This window comes from Castanea sativa, chromosome 4 (assembly GCF_040712315.1).
Source record: "Castanea sativa cultivar Marrone di Chiusa Pesio chromosome 4, ASM4071231v1".
NCBI classification, from domain to species: Eukaryota; Viridiplantae; Streptophyta; class Magnoliopsida; order Fagales; family Fagaceae; genus Castanea; species Castanea sativa.
Genome location: NC_134016.1, coordinates 33,737,926 through 33,748,651, shown reverse-complemented (window position 1 = coordinate 33,748,651; position 10,726 = coordinate 33,737,926). Strand labels below are relative to the sequence as shown.

The 10,726-nt window shown below is 38.5% G+C and overlaps 1 protein-coding gene across 5 annotated transcripts; it reads left to right on the top strand.

Annotated features, from left to right (window-relative positions):
* Positions 1–5,868: 5,868 nt before the first annotated feature.
* On the top strand, positions 5,869–8,848 carry LOC142630832 (disease resistance protein Roq1-like). Of its 5 annotated transcripts, none has more exons than XR_012843454.1 (5): positions 5,869–6,482; positions 7,093–7,675; positions 7,794–7,828; positions 7,944–8,009; positions 8,635–8,848. XR_012843454.1 is itself a non-coding variant. In XM_075804887.1 (5 exons), the coding sequence occupies exons 1-5, from the start codon at positions 5,992–5,994 to the stop codon at positions 8,622–8,624; spliced, it is 1,146 nt and encodes a 381-aa protein (XP_075661002.1). In that variant the 5' UTR covers positions 5,869–5,991; the 3' UTR covers positions 8,625–8,848. The 5 variants fall into 5 exon arrangements, 3 of the variants coding, with proteins under 3 accessions (XP_075661002.1, XP_075661001.1, XP_075660999.1); XR_012843453.1 differs by having other exon boundaries at positions 8,607–8,848; XM_075804887.1 differs by having other exon boundaries at positions 7,183–7,675; positions 7,751–7,828; positions 8,607–8,848.
* Positions 8,849–10,726: the final 1,878 nt, after the last annotated feature.

The following is a 10,726-nucleotide window of genomic DNA, read 5'->3' as shown; positions in this document are numbered from 1 at the left end:
AGTACTACAAAGAATTTTTTTGAAACGAGCTAACCCGACTCAGCTTCTCGGCTAAGTCTATCTCCATCGCCTCCTGGCTCTGTTTTCGGCGCTAGTAACACTCATGGAGCAACTTGGCTGTCACCCATCAACTCTTCCACCCTCGGGTTGGGCAATCTAGTTTAGGGGCAGAGCTGTAGCCATTCCCGACGAGCTGGTTGCACAGATCAGAGTAGCACCAACGACCACAATGGGGAATTTCGAGGAGGAGCTTTGTGTAGCTTGGAAGAACCTGTTTCCACTAACTCAAGCCAGTGGGAGAAATGGAACTTTGGTGGTGGATCATTCGGCGTGGAGCTTAACACCAAACCCATGGTGGAAGTTCATCACGGACTTGCCTTTGATTTCGGAGAAAGAACCGAAGAACTGAACAAACTGAGAAGGCCATTAGTGGTGCCACACTTGGACGAATTAGGCTGGCTGGTATAGGAAAGGAGGGTGATAGACTTCAGGGGAACTATCTTGTTACATCTGGGGAACACCCCCACAATGAAGCTATTCCAAATGGTCAACCCAGTCAAGAAGTGCGATTTACTGGTTAGCTACAGGGAGGAGATCCATGGAATTCTGAATCATACGGTTTTGTGGAAGCCGAATTGGATGGCGTCCAAGGAATTGCTCAGGAAAGTGGGATGGAGCATGATAGCATCGCTAATGATGGGAACTAGCCCGATGGAGATTCCAAACAATCATTGTGTCAAGATGAATATTTTGTTATGGAACTGTAGAGGTGCTTTGAACATGGATTTCAGGAGAAAAGTGATGGAAATGGCTGTCAATTATTTTTTGACCATTATGGTTATTACTGAGACCAGGGTTGGTGGGTATAGAGCAGCGGAGATTGCTGAATCATTACCTTTTGATGGTTTCTTCGCCACTGACACTATAGGGTATGCTGGAGGGCTCTGGCTTCTCTGGAAGAAGGAGGATGTTGAGGTCATTGTGCTCTTGGCCACGGAGCAGGAAATCCATGCCACAATTAAAGTACGTGATTTTGACCTCTGTTGGATAATCTCTCCTATCTATGCTAGTCCACGTTTGGCTGAAAGGAAAATTTTGTGGGATAACCTGTCTTAAGTTGCCCAACTCCATAATCTTCCATGGCTTCTGTGAGGTGATTTTAATGAGGTTCTGAGTAGTAATGACAAATTGGGAGGTAGGCGAGTGAATCTCAATAGAGCTCTTGATTTCAAAGCCTGCCTTGAATCCTATAACCTTTTGGACCTGGGGTTCTCCGGCCCTAAATTCACGTGGTCGAATTGTAGGCAAGTCTCGAACTTAATTCTGGAATGCATTGATAGGTGTTTTGCTAACCCAGAATGGAGACTCATGTTTCCTGAGGCTTCTGTTACTCACCTTCCCTGTGTTTTCTCTGATCAATGCCCTGCCCTATTAGAACTCTCCCAATCCACTCAGGGTCCTCAGAATAAACCGTTTAGATTTCAGACTATGTGGTTACAACACTCGGAATTCCCAGGTGGTTAGGAGTGCCTGGGAAGAGGAGAATGTGTTGTCATGTGCCATTGAGAAATTTACATCCAGTGCTAAGCAATGGAATAGGTCGGTGTTTGGTAACTTGTTTGCAAGAAAAAGGAGAGTCTTAGCCCGAATTTATGGAGCACTGAAGGCCCTCTCAAATGGGCCCAGCCAATTTCTTGTCCAGCTAGAATAGGACCTCTTAAGGGAATATTCAAAAATTAGGCGTCAAGAGGAGGAGCATTGGGCCCTTAAATCTAGACTAAACTGGGATGCATTTGGGGACCGAAACACCTCCTTTTTTCATGTTTCCACCTTGGTGAGAAGACACAGAAACAAAATTAAGAGTATCAAAAATTCTATGGGGGAGTGGATCACAGAAGAGGATGAGGTTAAAAATTTCATTCTAACTTAATATAAGGAGATTAATGAAACAAGTCACACCTTTTCTACCAGGGACCCGGAGATTGAAATTTTTCTTGTTGCTTCCTATTTGATGAGGAAAAGGGCCTTCTCAATAACTCTGTCACTGAGGAGGAGATAAGCTAAGGGTTGTGGGCCTTGAAGCCCTTTAAGGCACCAGGAGCTGATGGGCTTCACGTCGGATTTTTCCAAATCTTTTGGACTGATGTCAAAGACTTGGTGTGCAAGGAAATAGTTGATGTCTTTTAGACTAGGGCGATTCCGGAATATCTTAATGAAACTCTCATATGCCTCATTCCTAAGTGCCAAAGCCCAGAAAGCCTAAACAACTACCGTCCTATTAGTCTATGCAACCCCATTTATAAGGTTGTGTCAAAAATCATAGTGGCAAGAATCCGACATTTCCTTGACAAAATTATCTCCCTTGTTTAAGCTGCCTTCGTGCCAAGGAGAAAAGGGTTGGATAATATTATCGTTGCACATGAACTTATTCACTCTATAGATAAGAAAAAAGGCAGGTTGGGGTTTATGGTTGTAAAGGTTGACTTGGCGAAGGCCTATGACCGCCTTAAGTGGAGTTTTATATACAAGGTGCTGATTGCCTTTCACCTCCCTCAAAATCTGATAGAATTGATTATGAGCTACATCTCCACTACCAGTATATCACTTCTATTAAATGGAGGCAAGCTTGACACTTTTAGACCCTCGAGAGGAATCCGGCAGGGGGATCCCTTGTCTCCATACTTGTTCATTCTCTGTATGGAGTATCTCGAACAGTTGATCGAGAAGGCGTGTATCAGGAAAAGGTGGATTCCGATGAAAGCTTCGAAGGAAAATATTGGAATTTCACATCTGTTTATCGTAGATGACATAATGTTTTTTGCTAAGGCGAGTGAGAAAGGAAGTGAGGCTATTAAAGAAGTTTTAGACAAGTTCTGTGAGGAGTCAGGTCAGGTTATTAGCTATGAAAAGTCTCGGATCTACTTCTCCCCAAATATTTCTACTAGCCTTAAAGAGAAAGTGTGTGATAATCTTGGCATCCAAGCTACATCCAATCTTGGAAAGTATTTGGGTTTTCCTTTGAAGCATAGAGGGGCAAACCAGGGCCAATTTAATTTTGTGGTGGAAAGGGTGCTCACGAAGCTAGTAGGATGGAAGAAAAATTTTTTGTCCTTTGGTGGAAGGATTGTGCTGGTCAAGTCAGTCATGAATGTCATCCCCAACTATATTATGCGAGGGGCGGCTCTACCTACGCACCTGTGTGAGAAGCTTGATAGAATTAATAGAGACTCCTATGGGGATTGACAGTGGAAAAAAGAAGGTTGCACCTTGTTGGGTGGAACAAAGTAGTCAAATCTAAAGAGGAAGGGAGCTTAGGCTTACAGGAAGCACGAAAGAATATAGCTCTACTGGCTAAACTCAATTGGAGACTTTACCAGGAGAAAGAAGCATTATGGGCAAAGGTAATGCTAAGGAAGTACTGCTCTTAGTCTTGGCAAAAAGCTAAGGATCCAAATAAACTCCTCTGTTCCCCTTGCTAGTTAGTAGTGAAGAAAGGTTTTCCTACCTTTGTGGAAGGAATATGTTGGAGTGTGGGAAGGAATCCTAAATTAAAAGTTTGGGAAGGCAAATGGGTGAAGGGTGAGTCCTTAAGGGAGGTGATGGCAGGACCACTACGGGCTGAGGAGTATAGTTGACTATTGTGGAATTGTTCCAGGGAGGCCAATGGAACTAGGATAGGATTTCATATAATTTACCAAGGGAGGTGAGAGAACAAATTCGTGCTATCCCTATGCAATTGTGGGGTGATAAAGAAGACACCCTAATGTGGAAATTTACAAGGGATGGTGAGTTTACTACAGCATCAACTTATGCTCGGCTCAGACCTGAGGATAAAGAAGCTTAGGCCTTTGAAGGGCAATGGATGGAAGCTTGACATTTGGCCAAAAATTGCTTCCTTTCTCTGGTTGTGTTTCCATGATAGTGTTCTGATCAGACAAGTAATTGCCAAGAAAGGGATTAATTGTGATCCCAGATGCCCTCTATGCAGAAATGAAGATGAATCCATAGCTCATATGCTAACAGATTGCCCCTTTGCACTAAATCTATGGAAACGAGTTGGAATACTGCAACCTTTAACTAATACATTTCAATTGGGTTTGTTAGAATGGCTGGAAAGAAATTGTTTATGTAGCAACTAGGTCAAAGTTAATGGGATTCCTTGGAGCACCATCTTCCTTTTCACTATTTGGGAGATTTGGAAGCACAGGAATGGAGTTGTCTTTGACAACAAACCCCTTAATCTCCATATTCACCACTCTTGCACCAGACTTGCAACAGAGTATTTTTTTTTTTGCATAAGCAAGCAGTAGAAAAATAAACAATTTTCTGCCTCTTGGGTGCACTGGCAGAAACCTCCAACAGGCTAGTATAAACTGAACTCTGATGGGGCGTCAATGGGAAATCTAGGGAAGGCAGGAGGTGGAGGCTTGAACCGAGACTCTCAAGGGAAGTGGGTTAAAGGCTACATGAGGAAGATAGGTATGGCAACTAGTGTACAGGCAGAATTTTGGGCCTTGAGAGATGGTTTGATGTTGGCATCTCATATGGGGATAAATAATATTGTTGTGGAACTTAATGCAAGAGTAGTTGTAGACTTGGTTTGTGCTAGTAACACCCCTAACAGATACTATACTCCTCTTCTAGATGACTGTAGGGCCTTGCTCACACGGTACCAAGGCATGAGGATCAAGCACGTGTACAGGGAGGGGAATAAATGTGCAGACATGCTCGCAAGGGAAGGCTACTGCTTGACTGATGATTTTGTAGTTCTTGAGAATCCATTTTCAAATGAATGTTGGCTTGTTAGTTTAATGAATCTATCCTTTTAACCAACAAAAAAAAAAAAAATTCATTAGAGCATCCACACCAGCTCAGTTAAAAACTTCTAAAATAAAAGAAAGTATAACTTTTACACATTTTATGCAAAAAAAACCCACATCAGTGGGTGTATAAATAGCCAAAAATGTGGAAATCCATACACAAGCTACAATACCCGTGTAAATATACACGGGTACTGTAGCTCATGTATGGATTATTTTATTCCTTTCCCGTTCGCTCTATTTTTCCTCTCTTTTCTCTGTGCTCAACGAACTCAACAAAATCAGTAAAATCCACAAAGAAATTACATACAAATACTCAGTAACAAACTTAGACATACACTTGCTCCAAAACAAAAAAAACACAGATACACAAACACACCTATACACAAACAAACCCACACGAACAAACAACAAAGAGACAGATTGGTGCTTGATCGAAGCTGGGTCTTGCCTGATCAGAGCTAGGGAGACCAGTGCTTGTGGATCGGAGTGTGGATTAGAGTGTGGATCGGTGCTAGGGATCGGAGCTGCGGATCGGCGCTGTGGATCGGCAGAGCTGCGGATCGGAGTTGGGGATCAGAGCTGGGGATTGGAGTTGTGGATTGGGCTGTGGATGGGTAGAGAGAGAGAGAGAGAGAGAGAGAGAGAGAGAGAGAGAGAGAGAGAGAGAGAGAGAGAGAGAGAAACCAAAAAAAAATTGGGTATAGAGAGTGAGAGGGAGAGTGCGCGCGCGTAGATAGTTAATAGAAATAATAAAAAATTTAAAAAAATTGATTATTTAATTAAAAGATAGGATAAAATAGATGAACTGATGTAAGTGTTTTGTAAAAATGAATGTGTAAAATAAAAAAAGTAACTTTTTAATGTATAAATAAATGTGTAAAATAAACGAGCTAATGTGGTTGCTCTTGGTGTCAAATGTTTTAAAATCAGTAATATCTCACAAAAAGTAATAATAATAAAATAAAATATTGTTGCACACGGACAAAATACTGAAACGGTGAATTAAAAAAGAAAGAGAGACAAAAGTTTAACACGAAAAGCGGATGACCTTCCTTTTGCTAAGGTAATGAATAACTGAACTATTCCAATTAACATCACATATTTTCCATATCTCCATTATTGACTTTGCTAGCAAACATAGCATTCTTAGCTCTCTTGGTCACTTTCCATGGCCGTTTCCTCATCGTCGTCATCTTCAACCTCTGGCCGGCTACGCGATGTGTATATTAGTGTTCAACATGAAGATCCCCGAAAGTACATTACAGACATGATAGATAAATCTCTGATCACGCGTGGAGTCCCCACTTTCAAAGACAACAAGCAACTTCGAAGAAGGCAAAAAGGAACAGAAATTGGGAAAGAGTTGCAAGACGCTATTGGGATGTCAAGAATTTCCATAGTTTTGTTCTCTAAAGAGTACGTTTCATCAAGTTGGTGCCTTGAAGAGCTTGCGCTGATCTTGCGGTGCAGGAAGGAGTGGGGGCTAATTGTGTTGCCCATCTTCTTTGATGTGGATCCCTCTGATATTAGAAAACAAAGAGGCTCTGCTGCTAAGGTAGTAGGCATACAAAGGCTTGGAAGCTTTTGGCGAAGAAGGTGGACAGCTGCTCTTACAGAAGCAGCAAACTTGTGCGGCTGGGATCATCGAGCTTCCAATGGGTATTCTTTTCTTTTTCCTCTAGTTAGATTGATTTTATAATCTAGCTGTATAGAAAAATGCTATATATGTTTGTTTAAAATTGTAAATAACATGACTTTCGACATCTTTAGATTTTCTTTTTTTTTAATATTTGATTTGAACTTGAAATAATTCAATTTCAATTGGAGAAGATGCTAATGCATTTTGTTATAATTTATTAATTTTTTTCAATTAAACAAACTTTTTCAAGAATTTGATATCTTTCCTTTCTTCACTTTTTTTTTTTTTAATTTTAATTTTTTTAATCTTTTTTGTTGCTCAATTATCTTTCTTCACGATTAATTTATCAGCAATGAAATTTCACGTATAAGAATTTTACGACTTTTCTCACAATTTGTTAAGGTAGCAAACTAGGATCGGAGTAACATCTTTTTATTTTATTTTTAATATGGCTCTACAACTGTCAAATTTGTTGTGCCATTGCCCATTAGACTTTGTGTTAATTCATAGTAGCTAGAAGCGTAGAATCAGTTTCATTGCCACTTACTTTGTCAAGTCTAATTTGGTACTCATGGATGCTTCTTGTTCTCATAATTTTCATGTTGATGACAAATTGACAATATCATCCAGGATTGAGTCTATGCTAGTAGGTAGAGTTGTTGAAGACATCATAAACAAACGAATTCCGACAAATCTGATCATTTCCATCTATCCTCTTAGATATGATATATGCCATGAGTACCTACAACTCTTCTTGCAAGTTGGGTCAAAAGATGTCATCTTTGTAGGAATATGTGGGCCAAGAAGAATGGGAAAGACAGCAATTGCAAAAGCTATTTATAATAAGATTTATTATACTTTCGAAGGTAGCAGCTTCCTCAGCGATGTTGCACAAAATTCAAAGCAGTCCAATGGTTTAGTTTACCTACAAGAAAAACTCCTGTCTGATATTCTATCAGAAAGAGATATAGCAATAGCAAATTGTACCAGAGGAATGGATATAATTAAAGAAAAATTATGCTTTAAGCGGGTTTTAATTGTTCTTGATGATGTGGATGATTTGGAACAATTGTATGCACTAATTGGAAATCGCAATTGGTTTGGAGTGGGAAGTAAAATCATCATTACGACTAGGAAAGTTCATCTGCTAAATGTGCTTGGAGTGGATCAGGTACTTTTGGCTCAAGGGCATCCTCTACCACCGAATATAGAGGTAATTAAGTATGTCTTTGATGAAGTCAATATTTTTTCGCATGTTGGAAAAATCTAATTGGATTATGATGTATAGGACATTTGGGAGAAATACCAACAAAGTTGTCACATAGTTGCAGGGCTTCAAGAGTATATCCAGTCCTTATATATCAGGGTACACTAATAACACAATTAATCTTAACTTTTAATTTGTGAAAACAGCAAACACTTTAATTTCTTCTTGGTTTTTATCCCCTTATTCATATGATGTTTTGCTCCTTCGTATGCAGAGAAATGACAGAGTGAGGTATCTTGAAAATTGTTTACTCAAAGAGCGTCAGGAGAATGCCGTTCAGGTACTATTTTCTTACAAGTCTATGGTCACCAAAATATATATATATTCAGAGCTCAATATGAAGATATCATGCCTTTATATGCAAGACACAGATTTATCAAGTCAAAAACTGTGTGAGGTATATATATTTTTAATATTCCGTTCAAGTATATGAAAAAATTAGAGGAAGAAAAGTAGAGGAGGCAAAGAGTGATGACTGAAAGTAAAAGAAATGCATGGATATCATGTGTAGGTTTATAGAAGCATACATCAAGGTGAAGCCTTTGTGGTTACATCTTTTACTAGTACACTTTCTGTATAAAGCCAGGCTAATCCTAGCTTAACTCAGGAGTATATAATTCAATTTGGTTTATTTTATGTCCACTATTGGTTAATCCTAAATCCTAATACAATAATAATGGACTCGTAGTGGTAGGTATGCTTAATCACGTTATAAAAACCATCAATATATAAATTTGTGCTTAATCAGGTTAACACATTTTAGAGGCAAGAAGAGACTTCTTTTCTCACCTCCAGTTTGTGGAGTTGTACAGTATGTCGAATGTCTATTATAAGGAAAATCTGTAGCAAACTCAACGCTATGGTCTAATAATTGCAGGCGCCACCTACTGAATGACATTATGCAGATAAATGATTGATCAACTCTCCAATGATGACACTGGGGATTAGGCAAGAGGAGACACGAAGCATTATGAGTTTTTAATTTTTAATTTTTGTTATTATTATAGGAGGAGAATTTACTTTTTTTTTTTAATTTTCCATACCCACTTTTTAAAACACTCTATATTAAATTATCTATTTTATACTACATTTTATTAAAATATTAATTCTTTTTAATTTTTTAAATTATTTATCTTTTTCACACATAACAACTATTATTCACTTTCTTCCTTTATCCTATTGATACATAAAGAAATAATAAAAAATTAAATGTAAAATAAATAGTGTTAATGTAATTATACCAGGTTACTATAGCAAACTTATAAATTTACACAATTATACACTAATTGGTGTATGTCAATTTTAGAAAAAAAAAATTGTGTAAATTTTACACATTTTTGTTGTACACCCACTAAAAAATAATAAATAAAACAAACAAAAACGGATCTAACACTATCACCATCCAACACAGTTTAACACTATCATCATCTAACACTATTAGTAGATCTATTAGATGAACAATATGAACACTTTCTTATTGTTCTTTCCCAAAGTCTTTTGTCCAAATCAACATTACATTTGCAAAAATAACACCTAGCAAAGAACATATGGATCTGTCAAAGAACATAACACCTAGCCAACACCCAACAAAGAACATAGCACCCAACTAAAACCCAAAATCCCTCACATAGAACACCCAGCAAAGAACCATATGACCGACACAAAGAACACCTAACAAAATCAACAAGCCCTCATCTTAAGATCGCGGCGGAGAACATTTTAGGAGAGGCAGTGAGCGATGTTGTGGGTGGCCAAGCAAAGTTGAGGTAAATGAGTTAGCAAACATCAATTGGCACCTCCACAACCACCAAATGTCATCAATCCCTAAGCTTAACCTGCTCCATGGCCGAAACTTGAGCTATAGTGTCGGCATGGACAAATGCTTGGTTTGGATCAAGCTACAATGTCGACCTCTTCCAATTGGGGTTAGTTTGGCATGGGTGATTCAATTAAACTAGTCAATTTGAAGGCCAAATTTGAAATGCAAGCAACAATAGGTTCAGATATTTCAAGTGTCAATCTCTCAGCACATCGCTCTCTATTATTCGTGGTTTGGGTTCTTTGATTTTTGGGTCTTATTAGTGGGTGTGAAGGTGTGACTTGGTTGGGGATTTCTAGGTTCACTGTGGTTCCTGAGAGGGTCTTTCTCTCTCTCTCTCTCTCTCTCTGTCTCTCTGTGGGGATTTGGTTCTTGAGAGGATTTCTAGGTTTGTTTTGATTGATAGGATTCATTTCTCACTCTCTCAAAATTTTCAAGAGAAATTTTCTAGGGAGTTTGTGAATTACTCCCTGCATCATTCCCTTAAAAAAAATATTGCAAACCCCAATAAAAATAGTTTGATTTGAAATGGAGATTCTAGGAGGAACAATCATCATGATCATAAATTGATAAATCCACGTGTCACAAGTTGGTTGGATCAACAAAATATGTGTAACAACTTATGTGGCACTTAGCGAACACATCAACAATAAATGAACAAACGAGTTAATGCTCAAAGTGGTATATGACCACTCCTCCTTGGTGCAGTAGTCACTCTACAAGTATAAATGTTTGTGAGGTTAAGTCTCCAAGAGGGAGCTTCACACACATATACATTTAGATTAGACTAGAGTAAAAATTCTATCGTGTTAAAAAAAAAAAAGTGTCAAAATCCAAATTCTAAAACAATAAGATTGTTTTTCAAAATAACCCAAAACATTAGGGGTGCACCTTAACCAAATAAAAATATTGACTTACATTAAACTGTTCACATAAATCCGTTTGGAGGTGTACATCTAGGATTTGGATCGTGCAATTATTACTTCCATGTAAGTTGTAAAAGTTAATGGAGTAAAATTTTTAAACTTCAAACTTTTTAACCATTTTACTTTTTTGCCTGATTAAGTTTTACATCTCAAATAAAAGTGGTAATTGTATGGTGTAATAAATAATAACCCTATCTCAATCGGTATGCATAGGGCGGAGTTACTTAGCTCCTTGGGACAACCATGGCCCCC